The sequence below is a fragment of the Pterocles gutturalis genome, unplaced genomic scaffold (genome assembly GCF_000699245.1).
Source record: "Pterocles gutturalis isolate BGI_N339 unplaced genomic scaffold, ASM69924v1 scaffold23676, whole genome shotgun sequence".
Taxonomy (NCBI): domain Eukaryota; kingdom Metazoa; phylum Chordata; class Aves; order Pterocliformes; family Pteroclidae; genus Pterocles; species Pterocles gutturalis.
In genome coordinates this window covers 26,854-41,539 of record NW_010101033.1, presented here as the reverse complement: position 1 = coordinate 41,539, position 14,686 = coordinate 26,854, and the positions used below count along the sequence as shown (strand labels likewise).

Here is a 14,686-nt window from a genome sequence, read left to right as displayed (position 1 = left end):
CTCTTTCTCAGCTTGAACAGGTTTTAATTGATGATGTACTTCCTGTAATGAAAGATGACTCTTTGCTGTCTTCCCACCCAATTGTCGTCGATGTGTCATCTCCAGCTGAAATAACCTCTGTGTTTGATGGGATATCCTACAGTAAGGTAGGAAATCCTCCTGTGTGACTTTGGATGCAAAGAAAGTGGAGGCTTGGAAGAGGAGATAAAAGTCGGGGCAGCTTGTAATCATAACTTTTAACCCACTTGAGCTGTGTCTGTGCAGATCTTTTTTCCAGGACATTCCTGACTGTTGTCAGTGATGATTCAGTCAAAAGCAACTATGATAGGAGCAGTGCAGCCACAGCCTCGTTCAGCCTCTGTGCACCATGCAAACCTCCTCACAGCACGCAGAAGTGCAGGGAAATCACAGTGTCAGCAGCTTGTGCCACTACAGTTTTCAGTTTTAAAATTACCCTAAACCAGACACTATATGCATCCCTTTCCCATCACCTCATGTGCTGATGCAGCCCAGTTATGTCAAGCCTCACAATCTAATGCAAGGGCAGATGATGCCAGGACAGGGTATGCTGGTGTCCATTCATTCTCTAACTGCCACGTCACTCCTTCGTGGCAGTATAACTTCTATTCTGAGGAAGCAAGGCAGGGAACCAAGCAGTGAAAACAGGAAAGGAACTTTTTGTCTCATGTTGCTCGCAGTATCCCGGCCACCCAAGAAGCCTTAGCAAAGATGGGCTACACCAGCCTCCACTGGCATTGGCCCTAAAGAGGAAGAGAAGTTAGCTCCACATTTCACTGAGAGTTGGGGAGCTCAGGACTGCCTTGGAGTGCAGTAGTCTGCAACCCAGGAGGAGGTAGAGGACACCCCATTAGGTATTTGACAAGCTATTTGCTCATCCTGGGGATGTCCCTGTCATTGATGGTGGGGACCTGTACAAAGGCTCTCTCAGGAGCCAGCTGGAACTGAGTGAAAGAATACTCTGGGTCTGTCTGAGCAGCAAGATGCCGGGATGCTGGTGCCTATCTGATGTTTCCTATGTGATGGCATAACAAGTTTCCACTGAATGCACAAAATCCACCATTATTAAATCCTGCTTGTCCCTTTCCCTCCAAGCTCCCATTATCAGCTAAACATAAAATATGAATTGCATTGGCTTTATCTTTAGCTATGCTGCAGTCTGTAGCCATAGATATTACTTTTATTAGCTATACTTGATCCATCCATTTCCATCAGTTTTCTGTTTTCAATTGTTAAATCCTCTATGCAACAGTACAACCAGTATTTATTGCATCATAAATGCCTCACAGTCAAATCATAAACCATGTGAAAACCTGCATTGTGTAACACTGTTCTTAAATCAAACTAACAAAAGTCAAGAAACATACAGAGCTAAATCTAATACCCTGGACCAATATGTATTTTAGTGGTGAGCTAAGCAAGAGACATACTTTTGTATAGTCTGAAAAAACAATGGAGAAAAAAAATCCTAGCTTTTGCTCATCTCTTTGTGCCTAGATAATTGCTACATGAACTCATTTTTTTTTTAAGCAAAAACACTTGAGGACTCATGCATTGTTTGGGAATGGTCTGCTTGGGATATAATTTGGCTTGGGATATAATTTGGCTTGAATGAGAAAGTCTTCGCGTAGATTTAGCTCAAATTACTGTTGGTATTTATATATAAGTGCATGACAGAATTAACTTGTTTCTTTTTGGCTTCTCTTTTGCATTTTTCTTGTAAAAAACAATCTCCTCATGATAATGTTCATCGCTAAACAAATAAAGCACAATTTGGAATGCTCTCTGGTAGGCTTAGCGGAGCAATTACAGGGTTTATACAATCCTAAAACTAATGAATTGCCTAAGGGTCTGTGGAGTCATTGCAGTGTATTCTGTAAGGGAACCTCTAAGAGCTGTGTGATCGGTAGGGCTCTATGCACCTAGGAAAGCTGTACTAGAGTGGGTGACTACACAATTCATGTATACAATATTTTTAGATCTGCTCTTATAAAGTAATTGCATCTCACCTCTTTCTTTTCCAGTTTAATCCTCTCTCTTAGTTTGAAAGATTGTATTAAAGTAACAAGGAGATTTTTTTTGTCTTTGGAGTTCAAACATTGATTACCTTTACTGAAAATAGATACTTAAGTTCTTCTAGAAATTTTCTCTTGGACCCCCACATTTTTGGAACCCCCCAGCTAAAGAAGTTTAGGATTAAATGTTCCACATTACTGCCACATGCGATCTTGTCATATACTTGGCATATAACTACAACTCTCTAGGAGAAGTTATGTGGGTGTTGATAAAAGACTCCCCCCACATGTCCATCAGACAAGGTCAGCTATTCAGATCAAGGTCACTTTCCTGAACCTCCCCAAACAGTTGAAAGAGGAAAGTTATGAAAACACTGGAGTCACTATAATCAGTGATTATGTTAGGATGAGCTTTTCTCAAATGCACTCCATCAGGGACTACAGAGGAGTGACAAGAGTAGGGGGAAGAGGCTGAAAAGTAGTAGTAGAAGATGCAAGGGGCTAACTATACATTGCAATTTAAAGCAAAAGAAATCTCAGCTGTTCCCAAGTGCATGTACAAGTGCAAATTTCTACTCTGACTTTTAATAGAAATGGGAGGAGATGGTCTATGAGAGGTGATATCAGATAAGAAGTGGCTGATAGACAAAGCTGAGGAAGAGAGGTATCCTAGTGCATACAGATGGCCTTATGATTACCACTGATGGATATCTGGTCTTAATTTTTACTGAATCATTTGTGAATGTATTTCCTAGCAAACACATTAAATTACTGCATCAGAAAAGAGTCATCTGCTGACCACCTTGACCCTGGAACAATAGTCTGGAAAGCAGTTTGAGGCATATCTGTTCAAACAGTCCCTCTGTGATGACTCGTGCAGGCAAGTTGTTATTCTCAGACACATAAATAAGGGAGACAGGATCTACTGAGAATTCAGATAACATCCTTGTTTTCATAGGACAACTGGATTTTTAAACCATCCATAGAATTAGGCTCTCAGCTGCCCTTTGATTTAGTTCAGAAAATGAAAACGTGCTAATCCTAAAATCATATTATACATTTTAGATTGGGTTTGCACTGCTTTTGGTTTTCCTCATTTTGTGCCCACTCTGTTCTTTGTTCCACATGACTCTTCTACTTCTCTCTCCTGTCTTCCATTTGTTTCTTTCTTCTTTCAGGGTCCTAATTTTTTTTTCCTGTGATACCAAAGTAAGCAACTTCTCTGATCCCCATTCTACGCTGCTTCAGAGGCCAAAACCCTGAAACCAGTCCTCGCCAAAGCTCATTCTGAATCTTGAGGTGGCATCCCCAAAGTGTAAAGCCCCAGACTTGCAGCATTTTTGGAGTTCCCTACCTGTTGGGTGTTCATCAGAAGTCACTTCCTCTATCATCAGGCTGAGTTGCTGGTCAGGGCTGGTTCCCCAGCTGCCCTCACCCCTGTCCCATTCCAAGCGAAACAGGGAGCCTTGCTCACACATACGGGCAGGGCAGCGGGACAGTGACCTACAGCAGCAGGGCTCAGAAGCCCTTCCCCTGACACAGCTGAGCTTGGAAACGGGCATCTGATCACAGCTAAAGACCAACTCACATCCAGAATTAAGCCCTGGAGTAAGAGGAGTAAGAAAAATCACTTCCTTAGTAAAATGGATAGTTTCTATTTTTGCCTTATAAAATATTCATTCACATGTTCCTTTTTAGGTGACTGGAAATCCAGTGTTAGAGCAGTGTGGAATGACCTTCTCCCCTTTGCCTTTGTCCTTAGGGTGCATCAATCCTCAGAATGCTTCAAGACTGGATTACATCAGATCTCTTCCAGAAAGGCTGTCAGGTAAGGGTGGCACCAAAACATGCCAGAAATGCAGCCCATCTTCATGTGACAGTAGCAAAGCCATTATGCAAAAAGTAAATATCAGTGATCCTGGTATTAGTATCAAAAGTATTTAATTCCTTTTAGTACTGAGTGGATAACATCAAGGAGAAGAAGTTTCATGCTTCTACAGAAGCAGGAATGTGAATTGCACAAAGGTTTGATAGCCTGCCAGTGAGGACCTAAATTCATGACAGCTTTTAGTGGAGAAACCTCCTCCACCATGCTGTTATCCTGTTGTCAGCTAGGATCCCTTGTTCAGTCGTGTGCAGCTTCATATGGCCACAGTCCTCTAACCCACTCAAGCCTGCTATGCACTCCTATGTCCTACAAGCTCATCCATGAACTGAGACTCGATGCTGGGACACCCAGCCCTAGAGGCGCAAGGTAATAGAGAGTGGACAAGAGAGATGTTGCATGGTTCAAAGTCCTTTCTCACAGAGGAACAAGCATGATGCCACAGAATAATGGAAATAAAAAAGGGAGAAAGGAAGAGAAAGAGGGAGGTTATCTGTCCTTTCCTCTGAACCGACATCTGTAGTCTCTGAAGAGTTACAGCACAGATTTACATTTGTTCTTACGTGCCTCCCTCCTGGAGAGCACAGTTATGGATTGCTACAAGACAGTTGTGTTTTCCTTTATTTTTCCTTTCACATATTCAATCAGGACAGTTTCACAGGATGGGAAAATACAGCCACGTTGTTCACAAGAGACTAATAATTCCCCTCTACTCTGAACCTTCAAGAGTATTAGACAGCTGTGGCTAACAGTGAAACAAACAGCACCATCTACTGACTAAACATCACCAGGATCCAGACAACAGGGTAGGAAAGCATTCATTAAGCAGCCAGGTAAGACAGGAATAGTGTTTAGGAGGTGCAGACACTTAGCGGAATACCATTCTTCCTTGTAAAAGTCATTTTGATCATGACTTCGAGCTGACCAGACTTTCCTACTTCCACTCTGAGTTCACAGCTAGTGAAATCTCCTGAAATAGCTTCCTCCTCCTAAACAACCTCTTAGACAGAGATTTACAACAGGGTATGCTGGTGTCCATTCAAACAAAATACAAAGAACTCTCCAATTACAAATTTGTTTCATACTAGCAAGTCACACTGGAAAACGCTGACTTTTAGTCTTAGGGGATACATTGGAAAGCAAAGGAACTTCATCAGCTGAATATTGATCCATTTAACCTCTTACAATACTACCACCCATGGGCAGATACTCCATCTAACTGATCCTGTTTGAAGATGTGTATTGTTTCCATAGGCAAAGAAGAAAGACCTGGTAATATTTTCACAGTCTTCTACCTCTCTCTAGGCATATTTGAAGAAATACCATTTCCAGAATGCCAAGACAGACCAATTTTGGGAAGCTCTGGAAGAGGTATGTTTTGCAGCAACCCCAACCTTGCTAATAAATGTTCCATACTTTGCCCACTGATTTCAGTTTCCCAAATTTTTTGTATTCTGTAGCTCTTCTGTCATCGAGAGATCACAAGCTAGGCAGCCTCCCAGTATATTCCAACACATCTTATTTCTAGCAAATATATATTATTTTCTCATTTTTTGTCACGATTGTGGAATAAGGAACAAGAAAGAGAGGCCTTGCTAACAAACAGCCTGCTACTGAAACAGTCCCCCCACAACTCAAACTCATGTCCTGGGTATCACACCCCTCATCCACCACACACATGCACCCCGTACTCTCCCCTATCTCTAACCAGATTCAGCTGTTTGAAAGCTCTCAACAGTACCCATTCCCATGTAATTTTGGTGTTTATCTCTGTCTCTAGCTTCTGAGTCCCAGTTGGGTTATCTCTGTGCCACCATTTTCTGATCATTCCTTTTCCTTGAGGCTGGGCTGTTTCTTTCCGTCTGTCTCATTACCTGCTCTTTCTTCTGCCCCTTTCTGCTCTTCCTCGCAATATCAAAGATTTTTTTTTTCTTATTTGGACTCGGTTTGCTTTTTCACTGCAACCTTCTCCCATTATTCATAGGCAAGTAACAAACCTGTGAAGGAAGTCATGGACACATGGACCAGGCAGATGGGCTATCCTGTTTTGGAGATGGGAGCTAATTCAGTACTCACACAGAAACGTTTTCTCTTGGATCCCAATGCAGATGCTTCTCAGCCTCCTTCTGATTTTGGGTAAGTAAGTTCCTGCGGTAAATATCTGTCCAAAAGAGGTAGAAATAATGTACAGATACTTTCTTCAGCTGACATACATGTAGGCGGTGTTATAACCATTCTGGCTAAACTTACTCTTAGCATCTTTTTAAAAAAAATAAACTAGCAGGAAGTTAGATACAAGTATTTCAAATTTAGGACAGCACCAGCCCTTTGTCTCAGGGTTTCTTTCTCAAACACAGCAGAGTAAAACTGGACAGGGTCTCTCAAAAAATCTTATTTTCACACACAAACAACTCTGATGATTGCAAGCCATCTATTGAACCATTGCAAAGTATAGTCTGCCAGGCTAAGGAAAACTGACACAAAATTGTCTCTGTCTAGAAATCAGATACCATGATCCAGGTATTTTATGCCAAGATAGTTTATTCCTTTTCCTATATGGTACAAGATCTATAACACATCACAGAGTCTTCGCATACAATACAGGGTCTTCTCCACATGACTTAAAAACATGAGTTACTATGAAATAGCTAGTCATCTATAAATGTTTTTAATCCTCATCAAGAGATATTTTTTTCCTATTTAACTCAGGATGGTATTGCTTAATTTTTCCCATCTAGAAGATAGTTATCTAGTCAAAGTCAGCCATCTTGGGCTCTTATGTGGCCAGACAGCCAGCTGCAGACATTCATCCACCTATTCAAGACAGGTGGCATACTGTATAGGAGCATATTTGTTAATTAACAAATGACTAACCCAAGGGGAGATGAACCCTACCTGAGGGTTGATGGACCTGCGCAGAAAAATGGCTTGGCTGCACCATGGCATTAACCAGCTGAATAACATTTCAGAGCTGGCATTGTGTATGCTCTTAGCCATCAGCAATTTTGAGGCAATACAACCTTGCTAACATTTCATCAGAAGAGTTTCAAATTAACCCATATTAGGAAGGTTTCGTTCCTTGAACTAGCCCAATCAACTGAAACAGTAAAACTTGCCTGTATGAAGCAGAGCTAAATCTACCAAAATGCAATTTTCCATTAGCTTCTACTAGTTAATTTAATGCAAAGAGCAAGGAGTAAATTAAGAAACAGTTGTGGCCACTTTATTTCATTCCGATTAAAAAGAAAAAAACTTGAGCAATGAGAAGGCCCATGGTATTGGCAGTTTTGGATAGGTATCAGAAGAGCTGGGATGAGATAATTACCTGTGTATTTGCAACATTTTGTTTCTACCCACATAAGCAGAAAAGTTTGCAGGCTTTTGAAGCAATTCTAGCTGCAAACTACAGCACTGTGCCATCTGAAGGCTGGTGTTACAGACTATTCAGGAAGAAATAATTCTTTGTGCCAAAAAATTTGACTTATTGCACTGTGGTCTGAGATAGCAGACTCAGGAATCCTACTTTTGCTTGACTTTAAGACTTACAGTACATTGCCATTTGTCATTTCTTGAGTAGAAATCCCAGCACTGTTCCTACCTTAACCTGTCAAGAAGCTGAGCTGTGCATTCTCCCTGCTGTTCCCAAAGTGAGAGGGGAATTTGTTTCTTAATATGTAGTTTTTATAGATGACTTAAAAACAAAATGCAGCAATATATATTATAACACTGATATTATCTATCCCAGGACAGGCTTACTCCCTTGCCGAAAAGTCAACCCACTGAAAATCAGTACCTCCTCCTCCCACCCTCACAAATGGGGATGAGGAGGCTCCTGAAGAGATCCTGCCCCAGATGGAACTGGCCTATTTCATGATTAGGTGTGGGGTTTTGATTTAAGCAGTGAAAACTCCAGGCCCTGTGTATGCTTTATTCTCTGAACTCTGCAGCAATAGTCTTCTGAACTGTCTGCTTGTTTCAAGCTTGTTTGTTGTGAAAGAGTTCCCTACTACATGCTGGTACTCAAAAGAAAAGGAGGTTCAAAAACTTGTGCTCTTAAAGTAGTGCTGCTGGGCAAATATGTAGCTACAGCACAGAATGTCAGGAACACATCCCCAATGTGCACAGTTAACAGGACACAGCTATTGTAGGCTACACCTACCCACTGGAGGTATTCAGGGAATTGAAGAGCAAGAGGTAAGGTTACATTTGGCTCCCAGTGCTTTATAATGGAGGAATTAGGGTTGTCTTGGAGAAGGAAAATAGGCTGGAAAAGGCGAGAGGTACTACTGACTGTATTGCAGTGGTTGCTTAAGCTCTTTCCATTTTCCCATCTGTAAAAAAAGTTTTCATAATACTTAACCACTTATTTCAAGTCAGCATTGCAAAGTTTAACTGGTGTCTGCACAAAGCCCTAGACACATCAGCATTACCACTGGCACCAACCATCCACATATAATCATATTTTACTAAATTAATTGCTTTGTACTCTGCTAGATTATTATCTGACATGACATGAAGATACTGGTTAGCAGGGATGCATGTTGCAGAGCCGCAGTAGTAAGCTTCTAAGTATAGCACAATGGAAAGTCATTCATGTGATCTCTCTCTGACTGTGGGTAACTATTACCATCTCCTCTCCAGCATATGGAGTCGCCAAAAGGTGAAGATGGCTTTCAGAAGGACATGGCCCTGGTAGTTCATTTAATTATTTTTTAAAAAAAAGAAAGACAAATTGTGCAGCTTTCAGACAACTTTAGGCACGTAATAAACACAGTACCATATTAACTTGACTAGTACGTCAACTTTGGACACTGGGCAAAATCTTACTCCACTCCCTTGTTCAACCCACCAGATGTATTTTGAGAACTATTGATAAATACAAAATATTAAGACAAGCTACTGCTGTACCCCATCTCTAGAGCATGAACATGCTTGGACACTTCATGCTTTTTATTTTGCTTTTCAGGGAATATAACTGCCCCAATCATACCACACCAATATCTGATATTTGTTGCCTGAATAGAGTATCATAGCCCAGAAATACCTTTACCACATAAACAATAGCTATCGGTAAAAAGCTGTGGTTTTTTACAAGGGATATTTGGTAAATATATATGTACATAAGCACACAGCTGGGTGTAAGCATTAAAACAAATAAAAAGATACACTGGAGTTTTATTTCTAGCATTTGGTTTCAAATGTGTTTTCATTTTCTTTCCCTTTAAATAATTTCAGTTACAAATGGAATATACCAGTGAAATGGAGAGTTGGGAGTTCAACAAATTATGCTCTCTACAATGTATCAGATTCTGCAGGTAAACTTCCCCTTCTCTTTTAAGAGTAATGAATGGATAAAGTTTTTCAATATCATTAACAAGAAATAAAATACAGAATGAACTTTCATGCTTTTCAGTTTTCAGATCTGTGAATGATGGATGCATCTGTGGCGTGGTAAACTGGCAATCTGAGTTCAGTCAAAGAAAAAGAGCTACAAATTATTAAATACATTTTCTAATACTGATTTCAGGAATGAGGAATACCTGCATGGGTGTTTTTGATGGTTGTTCTATTATGCAGTCAAATCTGAATTTCCCATTCTACAACTCTAGTGGCCAAAAACGGGGGGGGGAAGAAAAAAAGAGAAAAAACTACTTCTTGGCCAGCAGGGCAAAGAGCAACAGTAGGGAAAAATGCCTTTTGAAATACCTTGTATGACTCTTCAAAACAGAAAAGTGCTTTTAACTCCAGCCACCCTCAAACCACAGATTGAAGAACTATAACTGGTATAACTAGCAGCACCAACTGGACCAGGCCAAGCTTCTGAGGAAGGAATATTTCTCAAGTATTCATTTTAAATGGAAAATTCCTTAAGCATGAGGGCTTGCCTAAAGTCTCATCCTATTTTATATTTCCTTTATCTATAGCTACAAAATTTGAATCAGAGTACAGGGAAGAAAACCCTTAAAAAGTTAGTTGAAATAAACTGAAAAATTAAATGAATGGAGGATAAAATGTGAGAACATTTAAACTAATGGTAATCATGAGGGTGAAAAAACTTTTAGAAAAAAAAAGGTATTTCCAAGAACCCTTTCCAATTTTTTACATTTTACAAGGACACTCATTTTCACCAACCTCACCCTAATCACAGTGATCCCCGTTTTAAGCTTAACCAACTAGCTGGCCCAAGTAATTACCACAATTCACTATTCTAACACAAGTGCTGGCATTCATTAAAGTCTAGAATAATTCATATTTACTCACAGCCATTTAAAAAAATAAATAAATAAAATGGAGGGTTGGATCTTATTTTGATATTCATTAAAACCGTGTATTACTTTTGGAGTTAAGGAATCTCCAGTGAGTTCTGTGTCATGTAAAATGCACAAACCTATCACTGTTTGTTTTGCAGGAATTACAATATCATCGCCTCCTGATACTTTTGCAAAAATTAATCCAGACCAGATTGGATTCTATCGGGTGAACTATGATAGTCAAAACTGGGCCAAGTTAAGCACTCTTCTGGTCAACAACCACAAAGTGAGTGTCATTACATTAACCTGCCTGGTGGGTCTCTTATAGAGGTCTGTAGAGGATGTTCTTTCTGTGAATAATCTATATGTTCTTGACCACTCTTTTCCTCTTTTCACACAGGATTTTTCAGCTGCTGACCGTGCAGGGATTTTGGATGATGCCTTTTCTTTAGCAAGGTAAACTAAGTCCCCACAGAGATTTCAACACAAGTTTTTCACTTTCCATTGCCTATTAATTAGAATTAACTCAACTCAGGTGACTGAAAGAAAATTTCTGAATTTGTTACAAGACTTAATTGTATGTTGGCTTATGCTGTCCTCCAAAAGGGGCAAATTCAAGTATGCATTGACAACTTGCAGTACCAATGCAGTCAAGAGAAGTGCTTCCCTTCAGTTCAGTGGCAGAGAAAAAGAGAGCTTTAATTGCACAGGTCTTAGAAAGGAGTGTTTTTGCCATGTAAGTGGCAATAATAAAAGCACTCCAGAAGAAGTTAGGTGTCCAGAAAGCCAGGGGCATGCCTACAATGCATAACATGGCATTAGGAAGTTACCACCTCAGCTATCTTGTTTCGAAACTTGCTTGGAAACTTCTAGCTCTTGTTCTCAGCTGTGCTGACACAGATAAACTTTAGGTGACCTTCTGTGATAGCCTGTAAGTCTGAATCTCCTCAGCCTTTCAGGATGTCTCCAGAACTAGAAATTTATTTTTGTGTGACAGAAGTTAAAGTAGTCACTTGAGGGTTACCCATTTCTGGACACACTGGACTGATGAGCAGCCTCCTCACAGCAGTGAGAGCTCCTGAGGTTGGGTGTTGACTGACAGTGATCCTCAGGGGTCTCTTTGGAAAACACCTCTCAAGCTATATTCCAGGCTATTTTCCCCTCCCAAAATTTATTGTTTCAGACCTTCTAAAGAAAATAGTGTTCTAATATCTTTAGAGAAGCAAGTTCTTCAAATTCATTAAAATAACAGAAGTTATGTTTTCTCCTTCCACAGACCTGGACTTGTGAATTATTCTGTTCCCCTGGAGCTCACAAAATACCTGACAAAGGAAGCAGACTATTTACCTTGGCACAGAGTTATAACGGCTGTAACTTACCTTGCAGACATGCTTGAAGATGATACAAGTCTCTATCCCCAATTTCAGGTGATGAAGCAAAAGAAAACCCCATTCCTGCATGGGACCACTGGATCTGACAGTTCAGGATCTGTAATAGCAACAACATTGAAGTTCAAGTGATTTTCAACATTGCTGAGCTACCAATATTTACTTTTTCCTACTGTACTCTTTAAAAAAGTGCTGAAAACTGCTTAGTACTGATCTCTGAATTACCTGAATTCTCAATTCAGGACTATGCACCTGGAGTAAAGAAATTGGGCCTGATTATTCTTATAATCCATCACCATAAGTCACAGTAGAGACATTTGTTAGTCAAGGTTGTCCTGCATCCAATAAAGAAGTATGTATTGGGCAGCAAAATCTCTGTCACCTGTCCTCAGCACAAAGGATGGCTGTATCTCAGTGCGGCATTGAACAGGTTTGCTAGTTGACTTTACATGCGGAACGTGATTTACTGGTTCCCAAAATACACGTGTCCTGAACTCAGCATTATCTCTGGAAAACAGTTGCGGCAGTGTCCTTGCTGTGCCCCAACCTCCATTTGGAGCAGGTTGCCTTTGTCCTCTCTGTGCATCAGTACTACAAGCATGCAGGCTTGGCGTGCTGTGGTGATCTGGAAAGCTTGTGAATATGCATGTTTGTGTTACTTTTTGGTTTAAGAGATGCTAGTCTGGGAAAAATGAAGGAGAATAAACTGTGAACACAAATGTGTTATTATTTAAAGAACTTTACACAAGTAACACACCTCCTTTTTCTACCTCAGGAATATTTTCGCTACCTGGTAAAACCCATTGTGAATCAACTGACTTGGACTGATTTTGGAAGCCATTTGGAGAGGTTGAACAAACTTTTTTTTTTCTTCTCATATTATTGATGGATTCAAAGAATGCTAAGCAGTAGGAAAATATCTCTCTCTCTGTCTCTCTCTTTTATAGGCTTTTTCGTGCATCTGTTCTAGACTTTGCCTGCAGTATGGGTGACACAGAATCTTTGAACAATGCTTCTCAATTATTCGAGCAATGGCTACAAGGAAAAGCGTAAGTGCTCACAGCTTTTGTGGCTGGTGAAGAACACAGCATGTGACTTGGTCACAGATCCCAAGCAGGAAAGGGGGAAGAATATTCAAGTACTGTTTCTTTATTTTAGTATTCCTGCAAATCTCCGACTCTTGGTTTATCGTTATGGGATGCAGAACTCAGGCAATGAGTCATCGTGGAACTACATGTTCAAGAAATACCAAGAAACTTCATTAGCACAAGAAAAAGAAAAGCTGCTCTATGGCCTGGCATCAGTGCAGGACATCACCCTTTTGGACAGGTGATTTAAACACACAAAGATTTTTCATTCCCTACAGAAGAAACTGGTCACTGCTCATTCCCCTCTCCTCTCTCCTGTGCTGTCATTTTTGTCAGATTACAGCATGAGGAATGCAGCACAGTTTCAAGACCAGTTACCTAACACCCCCCTCTGAGATTGTACTATAGTAGAAAAAAAGCCTTGCTCCTTTAGTGGAAAGATATTGAACACATGGTAGTTTCTGCACACAATCAACAGCCTTCAGCTCTTCCAGCAGTGCCTTCACCCTGTGTAATTTTAGCTGCCTAACAGTTAGGCATCATGAGAAAATTAGTCTTGCAAGTTTCCTCCATAACTAGTGAAGGGAGGCAGGACCTCCAGAGCACTGTTTATTCCAGACCAGGAAAGGGACTTAAAAATGGGAAGAATTGCTTTTGGGTGTTGCCAGTCACCCTCCATTGGCTACAGAGGGAGTCTGCTTAGACTAGATATCTGCCTTCTAAGTAGCCAATATTAGGCAAACAGCTTTGACCAACTATTACCAACAGTCCTATGAAGGCATCCGAGTGAAGTCGCAATGCTCCGTGAAGTGTTGTGCGGAGGTACTAGAGCTAGAACCAGAAATGATGCATCCATGCCACCATGGCAGTGATGGAGAGTCTGGACACTGCCCCAGGCTGATCCAGCTGTCAGGCTGGGTGAGCACCTCCCCAGGCTGCTGCTCTGCACAGACACCCCAGCTCCTTTAAGCTATCTGATAACTTTGCATGTAGTTGTATCATGTAGCAGAGAGGCAGGCAAACATCTTCACCAGGGACCATCTCCACTTTCTTGGAGCCCTATCTAAATATCATAAGATGGAGCAGTCTTTGTCTGGAAGAGTTCCAAGGTTAAACAAGATGAAACAAGGAAGTATGAGAGGTTCAGGAAGAGTAAATATAAGAGTTAGAGTAATTAAAATACTGGTAGGAGGCAGCTGTATTCCTAAATTCTTGTGACCACAACAGCCATAATCTAAAACCATTCAATTACTAATTGCTGACATGATTAAGACATTAATTAATTATCTGGATCAGCTTATATTTGCAGAAAATAAAAATCCTCCCTAAAGCAGGGACAACTCATCTCTTAATTTACTATTAAAATAGCAAGGAAGGGGAAAAAAGCAAACAGATTGAGAAAACTGTCCCTTACATATAGGAAAAAAGAAGACAATCTTTAATCCCACCACACAACAGTTTAAGGGTGTTCTCCTGCAGCTGCTGCTGTGAAGCCAGTACCATACTACTCATCTCCCTGCAAACGTGTGTGCTGAGAGATCCTGCCACTCTGCCAGTCAAAACCATTTTTGCTGTAACTGGAAGTATAACTGCAGCACTTGCAGGCATACCATGCCCAAATTAATTTTAATTTTTTGTGAATAAGAGTTTCGGAACATATTCGCTTTCCATGGTCTTTCATGACAAGCTCTCTTTGATTCTTATTGCATTTTCCTTAGATATCTGAAATATATTTACAACACCAGCCTCATCAAAAGCCAAGATGTGTTCACAGTCCTGAGATACATCTCATACAACACCTATGGGAAAACAATGGCCTGGGACTGGATACGACTTAACTGGGAGTACTTAGTTGGCAGGTACACTAGTGAATTCATTGGAAACTTTAGGTCTACATCCATCTCTATATCTTGTTCTGTGCCATGCTTTTCTATGTTTTCACTATGCAGCTATAATCACTGGCCTTTGCATAATGAAAACTGAAAGTATATTCAGCAGAATTATATCCATCTGCTGTGAAAAGGTACTTTGCTGCTACCTT

At 40.5% G+C, this 14,686-nt stretch overlaps 1 protein-coding gene across 1 annotated transcript in view; it reads left to right on the top strand.

Annotated features, from left to right (window-relative positions):
• The window catches only part of ENPEP (glutamyl aminopeptidase (aminopeptidase A)), a 33,472-nt gene that overhangs the window by 17,235 nt on the left and 1,551 nt on the right, over positions 1-14,686 (top strand). The window contains exons 7-18 of the mRNA XM_010081995.1: positions 12-146; positions 3,796-3,861; positions 5,224-5,289; positions 5,903-6,054; positions 9,154-9,233; positions 10,328-10,455; positions 10,570-10,625; positions 11,446-11,596; positions 12,333-12,406; positions 12,505-12,606; positions 12,716-12,886; positions 14,364-14,504. Coding sequence (XP_010080297.1) covers positions 12-146; positions 3,796-3,861; positions 5,224-5,289; positions 5,903-6,054; positions 9,154-9,233; positions 10,328-10,455; positions 10,570-10,625; positions 11,446-11,596; positions 12,333-12,406; positions 12,505-12,606; positions 12,716-12,886; positions 14,364-14,504 — 1,322 coding nt within the window. The remainder of the gene's footprint in view (positions 1-11; positions 147-3,795; positions 3,862-5,223; positions 5,290-5,902; positions 6,055-9,153; positions 9,234-10,327; positions 10,456-10,569; positions 10,626-11,445; positions 11,597-12,332; positions 12,407-12,504; positions 12,607-12,715; positions 12,887-14,363; positions 14,505-14,686) is intronic.